This window comes from Perca flavescens, chromosome 23 (assembly GCF_004354835.1).
Source record: "Perca flavescens isolate YP-PL-M2 chromosome 23, PFLA_1.0, whole genome shotgun sequence".
NCBI classification, from domain to species: Eukaryota; Metazoa; Chordata; class Actinopteri; order Perciformes; family Percidae; genus Perca; species Perca flavescens.
In genome coordinates this window covers 407812-429012 of record NC_041353.1, presented here as the reverse complement: position 1 = coordinate 429012, position 21201 = coordinate 407812, and the positions used below count along the sequence as shown (strand labels likewise).

General features: G+C 46.3%; 1 protein-coding gene across 1 annotated transcript in view; it reads right to left on the bottom strand.

Moving 5' to 3' along the window:
• ovch1 (ovochymase 1) overlaps positions 1-20974 on the bottom strand; it is a 21240-nt gene extending 266 nt beyond the window's left edge. The window contains exons 1-12 of the mRNA XM_028570653.1: positions 20534-20974; positions 19875-19934; positions 19550-19733; positions 16937-17012; positions 15495-15684; positions 12642-12781; positions 9714-9864; positions 9127-9168; positions 8782-9007; positions 8192-8349; positions 6232-6330; positions 3541-3677 (exon numbers count right to left, since the gene is read on the bottom strand). Of these exons, the coding sequence (XP_028426454.1) occupies positions 3541-3677; positions 6232-6330; positions 8192-8349; positions 8782-9007; positions 9127-9168; positions 9714-9864; positions 12642-12781; positions 15495-15684; positions 16937-17012; positions 19550-19733; positions 19875-19934; positions 20534-20585 (1515 nt within the window). The 5' untranslated portion in view covers positions 20586-20974. The remainder of the gene's footprint in view (positions 1-3540; positions 3678-6231; positions 6331-8191; positions 8350-8781; positions 9008-9126; positions 9169-9713; positions 9865-12641; positions 12782-15494; positions 15685-16936; positions 17013-19549; positions 19734-19874; positions 19935-20533) is intronic.
• Between the last annotated feature and the right edge of the window lie 227 nt (positions 20975-21201).

The following is a 21201-nucleotide window of genomic DNA, read 5'->3' as shown; positions in this document are numbered from 1 at the left end:
AGACATCTCCATCAGACGCTAGACATCTCCATCAGACGCTAGACATCTCCATCAGACCCTAGACATCTCCATCAGACGCTAGACCTCTCCGTCAGACGCTAGACATCTCCATCAGACGCTAGACATCTCCGTCAGACGCTAGACCTCTCCGTCAGACGCTAGACATCTCCATCAGACCCTAGACATCTCCGTATCAGACCCTAGACATCTCCATATCAGACCCTAGACATCTCCATATCAGACCCTAGACATCTCCGTCAGACCATAGACATCTCCATATCAGACCATAGACATCTCCATATCAGACCCTAGACATCTCCATATCAGACCCTAGACATCTCCGTCAGACCCTAGACATCTCCATATCAGACCCTAGACATCTCCGTATCAGACCCTAGACATCTCCGTCAGACCCTAGACCTCTCCGTCAGACCCTAGACATCTCCGTATCAGACGCTAGACATCTCCATATCGGACCCTAGACATCTCCGTCAGACCCTAGACATCTCCATATCAGACCCTAGACATCTCCATCTCCGTCAGACCCTAGACATCTCCATATCAGACCCTAGACATCTCCATCTCCGTCAGACCCTAGACATCTCCGTCAGACGCTAGACATCTCCGTCAGACCCTAGACATCTCTGTCAGACCCTAGACATCTCCATCAGACCCTAGAGATCTCCGTCAGACCCTAGACATCTCCATATCGGACCCTAGACATCTCCATATCGGACCCTAGACATCTCCGTCAGACCCTAGACATCTCCGTCAGACCCTAAACATCTCCGTCAGACCCTAGACATCTCCATATCGGACCCTAGACATCTCCATATCGGACCCTAGACATCTCCATATCGGACCCTAGACATCTCCATATCGGACCCTAGACATCTCCATATCAGACCCTAGACATCTCCGTCAGACCCTAAACATCTCCGTCGGACCCTAGACATCTCCATATCGGACCCTAGACATCTCCATATCAGACCCTAGACATCTCCGTCAGACCCTAAACATCTCCGTCAGACCCTAAACATCTCCGTCAGACCCTAGACATCTCCGTCAGACCCTAGACATCTCCATATCGGACCCTAGACATCTCCATATCGGACCCTAGACATCTCCATATCGGACCCTAGACATCTCCGTCAGACCCTAAACATCTCCGTCAGACCCTAGACATCTCCATATCGGACCCTAGACATCTCCATCAGACGCTAGACATCTCTATCAGACGCTAGACATCTCCGTCAGACGCTAGACATCTCCATATCAGACGCTAGACATCTCCATATCAGACGCTAGACATCTCCGTCAGACGCTAGACATCTCCATATCAGACGCTAGACATCTCCATATCAGACGAAGACATCTCCGTCAGGACGCTAGACATCTCCGTCAGACGCTAGACATCTCCGTCAGACCCTAGACATCTCCATATCAGACCCTAGACATCTCCATATCAGACGCTAGACATCTCCATATCAGACGCTAGACATCTCCATATCAGACGCTAGACATCTCCATATCAGACGCTAGACATCTCCGTCAGACCCTAGACATCTCCATCTCCGTCGGACCCTAGACATCTCCATATCGGACCCTAGACATCTCCATATCGGACCCTAGACATCTCCATATCGGACCCTAGACATCTCCATATCGGACCCTAGACATCTCCATATCAGACCCTAGACATCTCCATATCAGACCCTAGCCCTCATGCCCTCCTTAAAAGAAAACGTACTCTCGACACCTTCGAGGCAAAAATGTCCACGCACACAAAAACTGTTATTAAATCATCATATATCAATATTTTTTTCTGCTCTTTTTTCATAAATCACTTAAACAACTTCTAACCTAATCAAAACTACCAAACATTCAATCCTTTTCAGGATTTTAACCCTTTAAATGCCAGTTTATGTATTTGAAGTATTTCATTTTTTATTACAAAAAAAAAAAAAAAAATATCTAGATGGGGCTTTCGTGGGGTTTAGAGGCTTGGATATGTCAAAGATAAGCAACTAAATTAATTTGATTGTATTAGTATTTTTTACATAGTTCCAGATACTCCCTTTGGACACCTTCGAGGATAAAATGTACATGTCCAAAACTGATATTAAATCATCATATATCAATATTTTTTTCTGCTTTTTTTTCATAAATCACTTTAACAACTTCTAACTTGCTCTAAACTACCAACCATACCAACCAACCACCTTTAAATGCCCGTTTAATTCTTTAAAGCAATTATTATTTATGAAAAACCCAACAAAACATTAATTATTTTCCATAAAATAAATCATAGGGGAATGGGGCTTTGGTGGTGATTAGAGGCTTGGATATGTCAAAGATAAGCAACAAAATTAATTTGATTGCATTAGTATTTTTTACATAGTTCCAGATACTCCCTTTGGACACCTTAGAGGCAAAAAGGGCCCCATTCACTTCCATTATAACCACATGTTTTGATCTAACTGCCTTTACAGTATAAAACCATGCATCCTGTAATGTCAGCATTTCATTTGGAAGAAAACTAGTAATATTTGACATTTTTACAGTATTTCACCAGATTCAACCATTTTGCCCTTGTAGCCCGATGCATGAAATAATAGTTATATTATGGAGCTCTGTGTGTGTGTGTGTGTGTGTGTGTGTGAGAGTTTGCGTGAACCTGTAAGCAAGCAATGATCATTTTAGGGCTGAAAAAAAGGCATCTTTTGAAGGATGCATTTCATGTGTCTTTGAAGACGTGCTTGAATAAAAACATTGTCTCCTGCATGTGCTGTAAACTGCTGCTTATCATTTCAAATGGTTTGTGGGACATGGTGGCCCTGAAGACTGGTCTGGCCCTGAAGACTGGTCTCCCACTATGGACATCCCACAGGCTCCGGGTGGATTCCCCTTTGGACCGGTAGACACCTGCCAAGTGTGAAGTCCCATGTATGTTAAAATCTCTTGAGCATTCACATCACTCCATCCTGAGATTGAACGCCTCCCGTGTAGCTTTGTCATTTCCTGAATCAGCTGGATCATGTCAGGAGTGAAGAAAAGGTGGAAAGAGGATGCCACATCATGGATTCTTGATATGGCATATCTCGTGGGCTCTGACATCATGCCGGTCGGTGCTTGAATGTTGCGCAGCGTCTTCACTGTCCATTCAATGTTAGGATGGACAGGATCTTCAGTGTCCTCTCCACTTTCAGAGGAAGGGTTAGAGGCACTCACAGAGTTGGAGGACACCAGTGACCATTTTGTGTCAGACTCCAGAAACTTGTGTCATCTTCAGATGAGTCCTGCAGTTGGCTGGAAGATAAAGGCTCCTTCTCTTTGCTCCAGGTCTTTCTCCTTCTCTAGAGCCAGGTGCATCAACACACTAATAGTTGGTTTTCTTTACAACAAATGCAGGAGACAATGTTTTTATTTTTACGTGAACATTGCAAAACAGTATGCCTGAAGTGGCTGCAAAAGCGTTAGTACATCTGGCTCTGATTCTCTGACATAGGTCACTTGGACATGTGGTCCAGAGGGAGTTACCATGCAGGAGGTGGAGCCGCCAGGATGGGAACAGATGTGGGAGTTGGTGATGAGACCTCCGCCCCATTTCTCGCTGCAGCTCGTCTGGTTAACCAGAGTCAGTCCCACATGGTGCAACCGGTGGGGATCCACATCCGCTACACAGGAAACATTAGAAATAAGATATCAGACAACCGGAAACACAGTGAAGAAGAACAGAACAAGCTGACTGCACGTGCACGCACTGGGTAGGTGTTTTCACCCGAGAGATGCTGTGATTGGTGGATAGGATATGCAGCAGGGGACTGACCGCGACATAACCAATCACATTATGACAGACGCTCCTCTTAGCACCAAATGAATGGAGCCTACTGGCAGTCTGGCGCACGTGGGTGCTCAGTATTTTCCGTGGGTGCTCGAGGTCCGGAGCCTATACGTACAGAAGCTTGATATCAAACAACCACAAACTCTTTCAAACTGTCTAATGATGCCAACGACATTCAGGGATCTTGTAGCCTTGAAATCTAGACGCACCCTAGTGGCAGCAAATGTAATTTGCAGCCAGGGGGATCTAGGCAATCTCCGTTGGCTTGCGAGCTGGAAAAAACAAACTCTAGTCAGGCCAATCACATGGTGTATAGAGTGGGTGGGCGGGGCTTATGGCTGCTGCTGGTGAACAGAGGTCTTCTGGAAGACTTGGAGTTCAGCTTTTCTTTGAGAAAAGAACAAAGAACAGCTCTGAAGTCATTCTTAAAAAAGGAAGATGTGTTCAGAGTGTAAAGTTTAATCTATCAGCTAGCGTTGCTCTGATTGGTTGGAGCGCTATCCTATTGGTGCAGACGGAATTTGAAAGACAACCGTTAATCCCGCCCCTTAGATTGAGCCCTGCCAATGGGGAGTTCCCAGACCCAGCATCTGGATGTGGGTCAGGCTGGTCAGGCTAGGGATCTTGACTAATCTCACTCCCAGCGGGTCAGAAACAGAAGCCTTGTCAGAGACGTCTGACGTCTTTCAACTACTTCTCATGTAATCCCCTCCACACCTAGGGTTGGGTACCAAAACCTTCCTACGTTCCTACGCAACCAGTAGGAATCGGACCAGATTAGAACATAAATTTCAGTTCCTCATTTTGGTTCCACTTAATGTGTCGACTGATATATTTTCCCTCTGTCGCTCCGAAACAGATGTAAAAATATCCCCCTTTCTCTGTAATCTACCGTCAGCTAGCTCCTTTCTCTGTAATCTACCGTCAGCTAGCTCCTCTCTCTGTAGTCTACCGTTAGCTAGCTCCTTTCTCTGTAATCTACCGTCAACTAGCTACTCTCTCTGTAGTCTACCCTCAGCTAGCTCCTCTCTGTGTAGTCTACCGTTAGCTAGATACTCTCTCTGTAGTCTACCGTTAGCTAGCTCCTCTCTCTGTAGTCTACCGTTAGCTAGATACTCTCTCTGTAGTCTACCGTTAGCTAGCTCCTCTCTCTGTAGTCTACTGTTAGCTAGATACTCTCTCTGTAGTCTACCGTTAGCTAGCTCCTCTCTCTGTAGTCTACTGTTAGCTAGCCGCTCTCTCTGTAGTCTACTGTCAGCTAGCTCCTCTCTCTGTAGTCTACCGTTAGCTAGATACTCTCTCTGTAGTCTACCGTTAGCTAGCTCCTCTCTCTGTAGTCTACCGTTAGCTAGATACTCTCTCTGTAGTCTACCGTTAGCTAGACACTCTCTCTGTAGTCTACCGTTAGCTAGCCCCTCTCTCTGTAGTCTACCGTCAGCTAGCTCCTCTCTCTGTAGTCTACTGTCAGCTAGCTCCTCTCTCTGTAGTCTACCGTTAGCTAGCTCCTCTCTCTGTAGTCTACTGTTAGCTAGATACTCTCTCTGTAGTCTACCGTTAGCTAGCTCCTCTCTCTGTAGTCTACTGTTAGCTAGCCGCTCTCTCTGTAGTCTACTGTCAGCTAGCTCCTCTCTCTGTAGTCTACCGTTAGCTAGCTCCTCTCTCTGTAGTCTACCGTTAGCTAGATACTCTCTCTGTAGTCTACCGTTAGCTAGACACTCTCTCTGTAGTCTACCGTTAGCTAGCCCCTCTCTCTGTAGTCTACCGTCAGCTAGCTCCTCTCTCTGTAGTCTACTGTCAGCTAGCTCCTCTCTCTGTAGTCTACCGTTAGCTAGATACTCTCTCTGTAGTCTACCGTTAGCTAGACACTCTCTCTGTAGTCTACCGTCAGCTAGCTCCTCTCTCTGTAGTCTACAGTTAGCTAGCTACTCTGTCTGTAGTCTACAGTTAGCTAACTACCGTAAATGTAGGCTACTTTTAAAATGCCATATTCTCCCTCTGGGCTCACCAAAACGGACGTAAAAGCCTTTCTTTGATGTCATTTTCAGTTTTTCAAGAATCGGTTTAGGAATCAGAATCGTTTTAAAAGTACCGGTTCGGCATCAGAATCGTATGAATCCAACACCAGTTCATCTGAATATTAAAGAAGAGAACTTCTGCTGTAAAGTGTACAGTTTCTTCCCAAGAGGGAGTTTTTCCTCACCACTGTCGCACTGCTTGCTCTTGAGGGAATTACTTACCCCAGTAATTGTTGGGGCTTTGTAAATTATAGAGTGTGGTCTAGACCTAATCTATCTGTAAAGTGTCTCCAGATAACTCTTGTTATGATTTGATACTATAAATAAAATTGTAAATGAAATGGTGATTAAGATAAAGTGCGTTGTCCTGACCTGCTGTGCTCGAGGTTCTCCAGCCGACTGTGACACAAGACCAGCTGCTGTCCAGGTCCTCGTCCTTGTCGGGGACACAAACTGGAGACACATCCTGGCCTGGAAACAGACACACAGTCAACACTTCATACTCTAGAGCAGGGGACTTCAATGTTTTTTAATCCAAGGACCCCTTAACTGAAGAAGAGATGGAGCAGGGACCCCCTACTATATATAGTGTATAATATTAAGTTACATATTAAACTGGGCCCACAATAACATATGGGAGCGGCCTAAAGCCTTTATACATACCTTTCATGCATAAAATACTTTTTTGTTGGCATGATTTTATAAGTCATGTTTTAATGTTAAACATACATGTAGCACAAGGGAACCCTTAGAGCAGTGTTTCTCAAATGGGGGTATGTGTCCCCCTAGGGTTACTCTGGAGGACTGCAGGGGGTACGTGAGATTTTTTTTAAATATGTTAATTAAAAAATATCAGTCATGCATAATTCCCTGAAAATTATACTATAATAGTAAATTAATTTAGTAATGGATTTTAAACATTTGAAGTAGCATTTAAATGTATTTCAGTTACAAAGTTGTTGCTTAGTCAATCAGACAGGGGTGGTGCAGCGCTGTAATGTTCCTCTTTATACAGGTGTTTTTTCCCCAAAAAATGCTCTGCGCTGCTCAGGGGGTATTTAGCACAGAGAATATTTCACATGGGTACATTATTGATAAAAGTTAGAGAACCACTGCCTTAGAGTATCTGTGGATGGCCTTAGTGACTATAGGCCAGTAAGCAGTTGGGACTTACAGTAGATATGCTAATAACATGTTGGTTTCATGTTAAGACTTTTTCATTTTTGAAAAAAGAATACAATAATTTGGAGGACCCCCTGCACTGACTCTGAGGACCTCCTAGGGGTCCCAGACCCCCTGTTGAAGGTCCCTGCTCTAGATACACAGTTAACACTTCTCACAGACAGACCAACACTGGAGACAGACAGACAGGCAGGCAGAGTCTACCCTTCATACTGATACCACAGAGAACTTTAAATATGTCTGTGCTGTGTTTCTCAGGTGTGTCTCAGGTGTGTGTGTGTCTCAGCTGTGTGTGTCTCAGCTGTGTGTGTGTCTCAGCTGTGTGTGTGTCTCAGGTGTGTGTGTGTCTCAGGTGTGTGTGTGTCTCAGCTGTGTGTGTGTGTCTCAGCTGTGTGTGTGTGTCTCAGCTGTGTGTGTGTGTCTCAGCTGTGTGTGTGTGTCTCAGCTGTGTGTGTGTCTCAGCTGTGTCTCAGCTGTGTGTCAGCTGTGTGTGTGTCTCAGCTGTGTGTGTCTCAGGTGTGTGTGTGTGTCTCAGGTGTGTGTGTGTGTGTCTCAGCTGTGCGTGTCAGGTGTGTGTGTCTCAGGTGTGTGTGTGTGTCTCAGGTGTGTGTGTGTGTGTCTCAGCTGTGCGTGTCAGGTGTGTGTGTCTCAGGTGTGTGTGTCTCAGCTGTGTGTGTCTCAGGTGTGTGTGTCTCAGCTGTGTGTGTGTCTCAGCTGTGTGTGTGTCTCAGCTGTGTGTGTGTGTGTGTCTCAGCTGTGTGTGTGTCTCAGGTGTGTCTCAGGTGTGTGTGTCTCAGGTGTGTCTCAGGTGTGTGTGTCTCAGGTGTGTCTCAGCTGTGTGTGTCTCAGCTGTGTGTGTCTCAGCTGTGTGTGTCTCAGCTGTGCCTCAGGTGTGTGTGTGTCTCAGCTGTGCGTGTCTCAGGTGTGTGTGTCTCAGGTGTGTGTGTCTCAGGTGTGTGTGTCTCAGGTGTGTCTCAGGTGTGTGTGTCTCAGGTGTGTGTGTCTCAGGTGTGTGTGTGTCTCAGCTGTGTGTGTGTCTCAGGTGTGTGTGTGTCTCAGCTGTGTGTGTGTCTCAGCTGTGCGTGTCTCAGGTGTGCGTGTCTCAGGTGTGTGTGTGTCTCAGCTGTGTGTGTGTCTCAGGTGTTCCTACTGAAAGTGGCGGGCTCGGCGAGGCGGAGCAGCGACAGGTCAGATTTGGGCGGGAAGCTGCGGTCCTTCGGCAGGTTGAAGACCTGGTCCACCGGGACGGTTTCAGACGAGGAGAACCGCAGGTCATGGACTCCCAGAACCACCATGTCCTTCTTCGCTCTGCAATACAAGTCAGAAACAGAAGAAGTCCCACCCTTTCCTGTGTGTAAGTCCCGCCCCTTCCTGTGTCCACCGTGGGAGTTTATTTGAGTAAAAATGTATCCTTTAGTGAGCGGGGAGAGACAGATAATGTTACACATCTCATGTTGGTCAGTTTAAAATATAATTTATTGTTTGTCGTAGAACCGCACAATATACACATCATCTCACCCGCTGGCTTACCTCTGCTCCACAACACCTCTGAGACACACACACACACACACACACACACACACGTTCACTACCGGGCACATTTTAACTGAATAATGTGCTGTTGTGGAAACAGGAAGGGGCGGGGCTACCAGCCATGAAGGGGCGGGGCTACCATACAGGAAGAGGCGGGCTACCAGCCAGGAAGGGGCGGGACTACCAGCCAGGAAGGGGCGGGGCTACCTGACGTTGCAGTGCTGCGCGGTGAGCACCCAGCTGCGGTGGATGAGCGCTCCGCTGCAGTAGTGGCGCCCGTTGCTGGCCTGCAGGCTGACCTGCCAGGGCCAGAGGAACGGGCACGCCTCCGCCACGTTCTCCAGCCACGCCTCGCCATCATCAGACACCGTCACCGTGGCGAGGGCGGGAAACTGCTCACAGCTGATGTTCTGCTGCTTCCCACATCTGCTCTCTGTCGCCCCGGGCAACAAACGGTAAGAACCACACACACACACACACACACACACACACACACAGTCAGACAACATACAGGTAACCTCAGGTAACCCAGATTGAAGATGAAATGTTTACCTGTAGCAGTGAGGTCGTCTGCGAACATGTCATTCTGAGCGTCTGTCAGGTAAACAAACATTAATAATAGTTTGACAGGTAAACCAAACATTAATAACAGTTTGACAGGTAAACCAAACATTAATAACAGTTTGACAGGTAAACCAAACATTAATAACAGTTTGACAGGTAAACAAACATTAATAACAGTTTGACAGGTAAACAAACATTAATAACAGTTTGACAGGTAAACAAACATTAATAACAGTTTGACAGGTAAACAAACATTAATAATAGTTTGACAGGTAAACAAACATTAATAATAGTTTGACAGGTAAACAAACATTAATAATAGTTTGACAGGTAAACAAACATTAATAATAGTTTGACAGGTAAACAAACATTAATAATAGTTTGACAGGTAAACAAACATTAATAATAGTTTGACAGGTAAACAAACATTAATAATAGTTTGACAGGTAAACAAACATTAATAATAGTTTGACAGGTAAACAAACATTAATAATAGTTTGACAGGTAAACAAACATTAATAATAGTTTGACAGGTAAGCCCAGGTGTGTTTCTGTGGGTTGTGCATGAGACGTACGCATGATGTCAGAGATCCACTGCGTGTGCTGTTGGACTCGCGTGTACACGCCCGGTTTCCTGGCTCGTCCACAGCCGACGCCCCAGCTCACCAGACCTGCCAACTCATACCGGCTGCCGGTGAAGCAGGACAGAGGACCACCAGAGTCCCCCTGAGACAACCAGAGACACGTTAGAGAAACAGAGACAGAGGACAGCCAGAGTCCCCCTGAGACAACCAGAGACACGTTAGAGAAACAGAGACAGAGGACAGCCAGAGTCCCCCTGAGACAACCAGAGACACGTTAGAGAAACCGAGACAGAGGACAGCCAGAGTCCCCCTGAGACAACCAGAGACACGTTAGAGAAACCGAGACAGAGGACAGCCAGAGTCCCCCTGAGACAACCAGAGACACGTTAGAGAAACCGAGACAGAGGACAGCCAGAGTCCCCCTGAGACAACCAGAGACACGTCAGAGAAACAGAGACATAAACAGAGACAGAGGACCGCCAGAGTCCCTCTGAGACAACCAGAGACAGAGGACCACCAGAGTCCCCCTGAGACAACCAGAGACACGTTAGAGAAACCGAGACAGAGGACAGCCAGAGTCCCCCTGAGACAACCAGAGACACGTCAGAGAAACAGAGACATAAACAGAGACAGAGGACCGCCAGAGTCCCCCTGAGACAACCAGAGACACGTTAGAGAAACAGAGACATACACAGAGACAGAGGACCGCCAGAGTCCCCTGAGACAACCAGAGACACGTTAGAGAAACAGAGACATACACAGAGACAGAGGACCGCCAGAGTCCCCCTGAGACAACCAGAGACACGTTAGAGAAACAGAGACAGAGGACAGCCAGAGTCCCCCTGAGACAACCAGAGACACGTTAGAGAAACAGAGACAGAGGACAGCCAGAGTCCCCCTGAGACAACCAGAGACACGTTAGAGAAACAGAGACAGAGGACAGCCAGAGTCCCCCTGAGACAACCAGAGACACGTTAGAGAAACCGAGACAGAGGACAGCCAGAGTCCCCCTGAGACAACCAGAGACACGTCAGAGAAACGGAGACATAAACAGAGACAGAGGACCGCCAGAGTCCCCCTGAGACAACCAGAGACACGTTAGAGAAACAGAGACATACACAGAGACAGAGGACCGCCAGAGTCCCCCTGAGACAACCAGAGACACGTTAGAGAAACAGAGACAGAGGACAGCCAGAGTCCCCCTGAGACAACCAGAGACACGTTAGAGAAACAGAGACAGAGGACAGCCAGAGTCCCCCTGAGACAACCAGAGACACGTTAGAGAAACAGAGACAGAGGACAGCCAGAGTCCCCCTGAGACAACCAGAGACACGTTAGAGAAACAGAGACAGAGGACAGCCAGAGTCCCCCTGAGACAACCAGAGACACGTTAGAGAAACAGAGACAGAGGACAGCCAGAGTCCCCCTGAGACAACCAGAGACACGTTAGAGAAACCGAGACAGAGGACAGCCAGAGTCCCCCTGAGACAACCAGAGACACGTTAGAGAAACCGAGACAGAGGACAGCCAGAGTCCCCCTGAGACAACCAGAGACACGTCAGAGAAACAGAGACAGAGGACCGCCAGAGTCCCTCTGAGACAACCAGAGACAGAGGACCACCAGAGTCCCCCTGAGACATATACAGAGACAGAGGACCACCAGAGTCCCCCTGAGACATATACAAAGACAGAGGACCACCAGAGTCCCCCTGAGACAACCAGAGACACGTTAGAGAAACCGAGACAGAGGACAGCCAGAGTCCCCCTGAGACAACCAGAGACACGTCAGAGAAACAGAGACATAAACAGAGACAGAGGACTGCCAGAGTCCCTCTGAGACATATACAGAGACAGAGGACCACCAGAGTCCCCCTGAGACATATACAGAGGACCACCAGAGTCTCCCTGAGACATATACAGAGACAGAGGACCACCAGAGTCCCCCTGAGACATATACAAAGACAGAGGACCACCAGAGCCCCCGAGACAACCAGAGACAGAGGACCACCAGAGTCCCCCTGAGACAACCAGAGAGAGGACCACCAGAGTCCCCCTGAGACATATACAGAGACAGAGGACCACCAGAGTCCCCCTGAGACATATACAGAGACAGAGGACCACCAGAGTCCCCCTGAGACAACCAGAAACAGAGGACCACCAGAGTCCCCCTGAGACAACCAGAGACAGGACCACCAGAGTCCCCCTGAGACAACCAGAGACAGAGGACCACCAGAGTCCCCCTGAGACATATACAGAGACAGAGGACCACCAGAGTCCCCCTGAGACATATACAGAGACAGAGGACCACCAGAGTCCCCCTGAGACAACCAGAGACACGTTAGAGAAACCGAGACAGAGGACAGCCAGAGTACCCCTGAGACAACCAGAGACGTCAGAGAAACAGAGACATAAACAGAGACAGAGGACCACCAGAGTCCCCCTGAGACAACCAGAGACAGAGGACCACCAGAGTCCCCCTGAGACATATACAGAGGACCACCAGAGTCTCCCTGAGACATATACAGAGGACCACCAGAGTCCCCCTGAGACATATACAAAGACAGAGGACCACCAGGGTCCCCCTGAGACAACCAGAGACAGAGGACCACCAGAGTCCCCCTGAGACAACCAGAGACAGAGGACCACCAGAGTCCCCCTGAGACATATACAGAGACAGAGGACCACCAGAGTCCCCCTGAGACATATACAGAGACAGAGGACCACCAGACTCCCCCTGAGACATATACAGAGACAGAGGACCACCAGAGTCCCCCTGAGACATATACAGAAACAGAGGACCACCAGAGTCCCCCTGAGACAACCAGAGACAGAGGACCACCAGAGTCCCCCTGAGACATATACAGAGACAGAGGACCATCCTGCCTACGCCCCGGGCCGGCCCTGTTCCCCGAGCGTTACCTGGCAGGCGTCCACTCCTCCTTCGTCCTTCCCGGCACAGAACATGGACGGCAGGATGCCGCTGGTGTAATACTGGCTACAGATGTCTGACGGCAGGATGGTGACGTTCACTTCCTGCAGTCTGTTCACCTGCGCTCCGTCTGAAGATAAGGAGAAACATGGAGGACACACTTGAGACCCGATCCAGAAGACCTGCAAGTCTTAAAGGTCCAAACACACTGAAAGAGATAACCGATGCTCCGATCAGATAGGGGAACGACGTGGTTAACGTTGTGAAACGGTCCCAGTTTGGTTAGGGTTCACACACCAAAACTACTCCGTTAAGTTGATAAAAAGATCGAGGTTTGGGTTCAAATCAGACATGACATCACTTCCTGAAGGTTACCATGTGACCCAGAACGTGATGTAGCTCAGTTTGTTCCCTAAAGTTAAAAAACTCTGTTACCTCCGGTCTTCTGGGTGGAAATCCTGTGTTTGTTTGACCCATCTTTCCTCAGGCCGTCTCAAAGATCTTATTTCTGCCCCCCAGGACCCACAAGGGATCACCCAGGAGGGATCATCCAGGAGGGATCACAGGTTGACCCTAGGTCTATTTGGTTGAAAGAAACCCAAATTTCTGACATAGAACCTCTTTGAAAATGGGTCAAATTAGACCCGAGAACAGAAGGGATAGGTTTTCATCAGTGATATTTTAGTCAGCGTTATTATTCTCTTATTTTCATATTTTGCACCAAGTCAGTTATATCTGAGGTTTCATGGCATATTATGCAACTTTTCCAGCTTGGGTCCCCCTACAGGTTGTCAACCTGTAAGGGGACCAAAGCTGGGGAGTTGTAGGGGGACCAAAGCTGGGGAGTTGTAGGGGGACCAAAACTGGGGAGTTGTAGGGGGACCAAAGCTGGGGACCTGGAAGGGGACCAAAGCTGGGGAGTTGTAGGGGGACCAAAGCTGGGGAGTTGTAGGGGGACCAAAGCTGGGGACCTGGAAGGGGACCAAAGCTGGGGAGTTGTAGGGGGACCAAAGCTGTGGAGTTGTAGGGGGACCAAAGCTGGGGACCTGTAGGGGGACAAAAGCTGGGGACCTGTAGGGGGACCAAAGCTGGGGACCTGTAAGGGGACCAAAGCTGGGGAGTTGTAGGGGGACCAAAGCTGGGGACCTGTAAGGGGACCAAAGCTGGGGAGTTGTAGGGGGGACCAAAGCTGGGGACCTGGAAGGGGACCAAAGCTGGGGACCTGTAGGGGGACCAAAGCTGGGGACCTGTAGGGGGACCAAAGCTGGGGACCTGTAGGGGGACCAAAGCTGGGGAGTTGTAGGGGGACCAAAGCTGGGGACCTGGAAGCTGGAAAGGTTGCATAGTATACCGTTAACATAACTGCGTCAAAAGTGACGGCAATAGTCTCGACCAAGCTCGTTTAGATAAATCGCGTTATTGACGCTAAAGGAGACTTTTTGCGTCAATAATGACGACAAAGGTCACCTGACCATGCGCCAATGTGACTGTTGCAGGCAAAAAATCCTTGATTATGTGGCAGGTTGTCTTAAAAAATGTGATGGAATATGCCATGTATGATATTTATGCAATTTTATGCGATGAAATTGCATAAAATTGCGGTTTGATGAAGATGACAAAAAAATGTGATTCTCCTCCCCCACAACACCCTGCTCTTAAAAAAAAAAAAAAATTTATTTCAAAAATAGTTTACAGATATTCAGTCATCGCAATACGTAAACAAATAAGATACAAAAATATATACAAATAATATGAAAGTAAAAGTAATAGTCTAAACAGGGAAATAAAAGATACAAAAGAGACAGCAGGAGCACTTAAAGACATTTGAGTAGACATCAGATATTAAGATAGCTTTCTGATACCAATTTAAGAGACTCAAAGAGGGCCTACATGTCAAATCCCCCACCAACACAACAGCTTTTCAATGATGTTCACGTCGTAATTAGGTCATTTCATAACGTTCCCATGGCAACAGGGGGAAATGGCTGCTCTTGTGTGAAGTAAACGCAACTTTTCTACTTTCTACTAAGATATATTATGGGACTTTTTTTGCAACAAAAATGCGGATTATGAAATCATGCAAGCCCCGCATATTTTGCGTGGAAATCGGCACTTTATGCTGCAAAAGTGCTGCGTGTTAAACATGGCATCATGACTTTGCGTAAATATACGCGCCACTTTCATAAAGCAAAATGGCGTGTTATTGTACGCATTTTCAGCTATTCATGTGTATGCCTACGCTGTATAGAGCTGATGTAAACATACCCACCACGTGGCCTCGCCACGTGGTGTGTTATCGCGAGAACGCGACGTACGATCGCGAAAAAAAAAAAAAAAAGGTTGGGTTTAGGAAAAGAACACAGGCAAAGGCTAAAGTAACAAAACAGTGACAAAAACACGCTTAGGAACACAATAAATGGTTGGGTTTAGGAAAGAAACATTGGGTAAGGCTTATTAAACAAAAAAAACAAAAAAAACGGATGAAATGACTGAAAAATCGCCGCGCGTGGGACACGAACCCGGCTCTCCCGGTGAAAGTCTTGTGTTTTACCCCCGTTCCTTTATACTATCGCTACGCCGGAAATTGACTCGCAATGTAGGTCAATGGTGGCCGGTTTGCGTTGATATACACGCAAAAATGCGATTGTGCGTCTTGATGACACGCAAAAACGGAATACAAATTGGCGTATACGCCAATTCATGAGATCAGTCTGGCGTATTTGACAATACCCGCATAAATGTGTGAACTTTGGCTGGTTATGCGTTGAATTATGCGATCGCATAATCGTGTTTTTCTGGAGGCACTGGTTATAATATTATAGGATATAATGAAGCGGGCTCACTCTCTCGGCTGGAGCCCCAGCCCGTGACGGTGCAGCTCCGGAGCGTGGGCAGCGCCGCCGTCCAGACGTCGATCGGCCGGACGGACGCGTTGAAGATCAGCGGCTGCTGCAGCTTCAGCAGAGTCACGTCGTTGGCTTTGGTCCGAATGTCGTAGCCGGGATGGCTCTCGATCAGAGAGACTCCAACTAGCTGCTCAGAAGTTAAACGGAAAGTTAACACTAGAGATGGCCTGATACCATTTTCTGCTTCCCGATACAGATACCTGAACTTGTGTATCGGCCGATACCGAGTACCGATCCCATACCAGTGTGTCATATATTTATTATGTTTTAACAGCTGTATACTACTATCGCTGTATGGATGTGATAGGATTTCTATCTCTGTTGTCTGTCTGGCTCAGGTTAAACTCTTTGTAAAACATTAACAAACACAAACAACTTTCTTTTATTCTCCAGTTTGACCGTCAGTTATAACGGAAAAATAACAAATAAACAACTTTAACGTAGATTTTCTTTAGGGCTTTATTACGAGGTATCGGATCGGTGCATAAACCCCAGTACTTCCCGATACCAGCGTTTTAGGCAGTATTGGACCATCTCTAGTTAACACCACACAAAGTTGACACCACAGAGAAAGTTATACAGGAAGTTAAAGGTCCCATGGCATGTAAATTTCACTTTGAGGTGTTTTTTTTAACATTAATATGCGTCCCCCCCCAGCCTGCCTATGGTCCCCCAGTGGCTAGAAATGGTGATAGGTGTAAACCGAGCCCTGGGTATCCTGCTCTGCCTTTGAGAAAATGAAAGCTCAGATGGACCAATCAGGAATCTTCTCCTTATGAGGTCATAAGGAGCAAGGTTACCTCTCCTTTCTCTGCTTTGCCTGCCCAGAGAATTTGGCCCCCCCATGAGAGAGAGAGACATCATGGCTTTCAAACGAGCAAATTGGCAGTTGGTCAAGATACAGTATTAGGGGACCACTAAGGTCTATATAAAAGAGACTTCAGATACAGTATTAGGGGACCACTAAGGTCTATATAAAAGAGACTTCAGATACAGTATTAGGGGACCACTAAGGTCTATATAAAAGAGACTTCAGATACAGTATTAGGGGACCACTAAGGTCTATATAAAAGAGACTTCAGATACAGTATTAGGGGACCACTAAGGTCTATATAAAAGAGACTTCAGATACAGTATTAGGGACCACTAAGGTCTATATAAAAGAGACTTCAGATACAGTATTAGGGGGACCACTAAGGTCTATAAAAGAGACTTCAGATACAGTATTAGAGGACCACTAAGGTCTATATAAAAGAGACTTCAGATACAGTATTAGGGGACCACTGAGGTCTATATAAAAGCATCCAAAGAGCACCATGTCATAGGACCTTTAACAGAAAGTCAGATCAGATCCAGAATATATAATCATAGTTTCTGACTTGTTGTCCAGGTTCATTCGGGTTGTCCAGGTCGTGTTTTCCTGCCAGAACCGTCCAGAAAGAAGCTTTATTGTACCTGCAGAGACAGGAAGTAGAACTCATCTCAGACTAAACTCTCACACCTGTGGGTCTCACACCTTCTCTCCTAAAGTAAAGCTGTCTCTATGAAAGGATGAATGAGCGTTTCTTTAGTAGATTCATGTGATCATTTACGTTCCCATGAGAGACTTTAAAAGCTGCTCTAAGTGATGTCACTTTTTGTTGACGTTTGAAGTAATGTCAAACTAAACGGAGGCTAGCTCGCCCCTCCCTCATCCACCCCCACCCCAAATCCTTCTTGTTGGTTATTGGCTGGAAGACGGTTATATTTGGTGGTGCAGGTTGGCACAGGTTGTTGTTGTTGCCGTTTGTGGAGCCTGGGCTGTCTACAGAGACCGCGTATTTTACTGTGTGTTCAGGGGACAGGCAGCTAGCAGATGAGATAATACTTTATGTATGTATGTATGTATGTATGTATGTATGTATGTATATATATAGGTGTAAACCGGGCCCTGGGTATCCTGCTCTGCCTTTGAGAAAATGAAAGCTCCGATGGACCAATCAGGAATCTTCTCCTTATGGAGGTCATAAGGAGCAAGGTTACCTCCCCTTGCTCTGCTTTGCCCGCCCAGAGAATTTGGCCCCCCCATGAGAGAGAGAGACATCATGGCTTTCAAAAGGAGCAAAGTGGCAGTTGGTCAAGACCACACCCCCACCCTCCACCTTGCCCCCCCCTCTCTCCTCCTCAATAGCTGCAAACACAGAAATGGCACATCCTAAGGAAAGCTCGTTGTGGGACTGGTTCTAGTGGCTGTAATTCTGCACCAAGGCTGAATTATAGGAAAGAGACTTCAGATACAGTATTAGGGGACCACTAAGGTCTATATAAAAGAGACTTCAGATACAGTATTAGGGGACCACTAAGGTCTATATAAAAGAGACTTCAGATACAGTATTAGAGGACCACTAAGGTCTATATAAAAAGAGACTTCAGATACAGTATTAGGGGACCACTAAGGTCTATATAAAAGAGACTTCAGATACAGTATTAGGGGACCACTAAGGTCTATATAAAAGAGACTTCAGATACAGTATCAGGGGACCACTAAGGTCTATATAAAAGAGACTTCAGATACAGTATTAGGGGACCACTAAGGTCTATATAAAAGAGACTTCAGATACAGTATTAGGGGACCACTAAGGTCTATATAAAAGAGACTTCAGATACAGTATTAGGGGACCACTAAGGTCTATATAAAAGAGACTTCAGATACAGTATTAGGGGACCACTAAGGTCTATATAAAAGAGACTTCAGATACAGTATTAGAGGACCACTAAGGTCTATATAAAAGAGACTTCAGATACAGTATTAGGGGACCACTAAGGTCTATATAAAAGAGACTTCAGATACAGTATTAGGGGACCACTAAGGTCTATATAAAAGAGACTTCAGATACAGTATTAGGGGACCACTAAGGTCTATATAAAAGAGACTTCAGATACAGTATTAGAGGACCACTAAGGTCTATATAAAAGAGACTTCAGATACAGTATTAGGGGACCACTAAGGTCTATATAAAAGAGACTTCAGATACAGTATTAGAGGACCACTAAGGTCTATATAAAAAGAGACTTCAGATACAGTATTAGGGGACCACTAAGGTCTATATAAAAGAGACTTCAGATACAGTATTAGGGGACCACTAAGGTCTATATAAAAGAGACTTCAGATACAGTATTAGGGGACCACTAAGGTCTATATAAAAGAGACTTCAGATACAGTATTAGGGGACCACTAAGGTCTATATAAAAGAGACTTCAGATACAGTATTAGAGGACCACTAAGGTCTATATAAAAGAGACTTCAGATACAGTATTAGGGGACCACTAAGGTCTATATAAAAGAGACTTCAGATACAGTATTAGGGGACCAGGTGTGGTGGAAGTTCTCCTTGAAGCAGCAGCGTTAGTGATATTCATGATAAAATCAAAACGAATAACGACTGTTTGAGAAATTAAACCAAAGTCTGGTCTTTGAGTATTTATTTACATTTGCAAATGGAGAAAACAGTTTCAAAGCTACAAGCAGCACAACTGAAAATGTCTTTCTAACCTAAAGTCTAAACATCCAAACATCATATAGTGAAGAAACTCCGTTAAGCCCCCCCTCTACATTTATCTCTTAGCATGGCCATAGTTGAAAAGAGACATCATTACAGTCATACCATTGTCTCACCTTCCCCTCTGCTCTCTGTTCCTAACATTAGCCTAAACATCAGTTTATCTCAGGAGGCAGAAGGAGACTCGGTTTGTGGCCTTCTCCACTTCGTCTGCTAAAAAGTCAACAATGTGAGAAGGTTCAAACTAGTAAAACTAAATAACTCTACTGGGCTATAGTTCACGGTTGCCAACTATTTCACTTGGAGTCTTTTGAATCTACACATGAAAGAAGCTAAATCTTGTGGCGTTATAAAACAATCTTTAAACAAATGTTTAATATCATTAAGCAAATGGTTAAAATAAAATTTGCCACCACACAGCTATCAGGTGTGAGTCTGCAGGTGACCTCTGACCTTTTGAAGCAGTGAGCGGCAGAGAGGACCCACAGCGGGGCGATGATGGCGCCGCCGCACGCCGGCGTGGACATGTAGCGGAGAGAAACCTGCCAGGGCCACGAGTGGGCCCAGGCCTCCTGACCCCCCACGATCCGGGTCTCTAGTTCCTGTTCTGTACTGAAGGACCGCACCCCCGACAGGTCTGACCGGGGACACACAGACACACACACACACACACACACACACACACACAGACACACAGACACACACACAGTTTTAAATGGAATAAATCAGATGTGATGTGTAAATATATGAATATAGTTTGAGATGTAGGCCTACTAACTGAATCCAGATTCTGCAGAGAACGATCCGAGTTCCTGCAGAGTTTTATTCACGTTTGGATCTGAAGAGACAGAAAGACACAAAATCACAAGCGTCTCCTCCTAGCAGCTGATTTAAAATCACAAGCGTCTCCTCCTAACAGCTGATTTAAAATCACAAGCGTCTCCTCCTAACAGCTGATTTAAAATCACAAGCGTCTCCTCCTAACAGCTGATTTAAAATCACAAGCGTCTCCTCCTAGCAGCTGATTTAAAATCACAAGCGTCTCCTCCCTAGCAGCTGATTTAAAATCACAAGCGATTTCCTCCTCCTCCTAGCAGCTGATTTAAAATCACAAGCGTCTCCTCCTAACAGCTGATTTAAAAAGACTCCACATTTCATAATCTCAAAAGTAAAAAAAAGATAAAATAAAATCCAAATCATCTTGACATTAGAAACAGAATGTGTGTGTGTGTCTCTGTGTGTGTGTCTCTGTGTGTGTCTCTGTGTGTGTGTGTGTGTGTCTGTCTGTGTGTGTGTGTGTGTGTGTCTCTGTGTGTGTGTGTGTCTCTGTGTTTGTGTGTGTGTGTGTGTCTCTCTGTGTGTGTCTCTCTGTGTGTGTCTCTGTGTGTGTGTGTGTGACTCTCTGTGTGTGTGTGTGTGTGTGTGTGTCTTTCTCACCTGAGTGTGTTGCAGGTAGCAGCCAAGCTGCCAGCAGACAGACACACAGCATCCTGTCTCACAAACTGTCTCTCTGTGAGAATAACCTGTCTCTTTGCAGGATAACCTGTCTCTCTAAGCTAGCCTGTCTCTCTGCAGGATAACCTGTCTCTCTAAGATAGCCTGTCGCTCTGCAGGATAACCTGTCTCTCTAAGCTAACCTGTCTCTCTGCAGGATAACCTGTCTGAGTGACGAGCCTCAGCTGGCTGATTACCAACAGCTGCAGCCCTGAGTGAATGGTGAGTTCTTCTCTAACATGTCGATCAGTGTTCCCCAAAGACCAACATGATGTCCTCAAACGTCTTGTCCTGTCCCCAGCTCAGAGACATCCAGTGTCCTGTCCCAGAGGAGAGAAGACACTAGAACATATTCACATTTAACGAGCTGACTCCAACTGATTCATGGATTATCAGAATAGTTGGAGATTAATTTAATAGTTGACTTCTAATCGGTTAATCTTAGCAGCTGTAGACTGTTGTGTAAATTAAGTATCTAAAGGAGGGAAGGAGAGAAGGAAGAAGGCAAGGATGGAAAGAAAAGGGAAGGAGCATATGCAGAGCCCCCTGGTGGCTGAAGCAGGTGATTGCATTGTTTCAAAAGTGATGGAATAATGACTTCTGGCATGAGC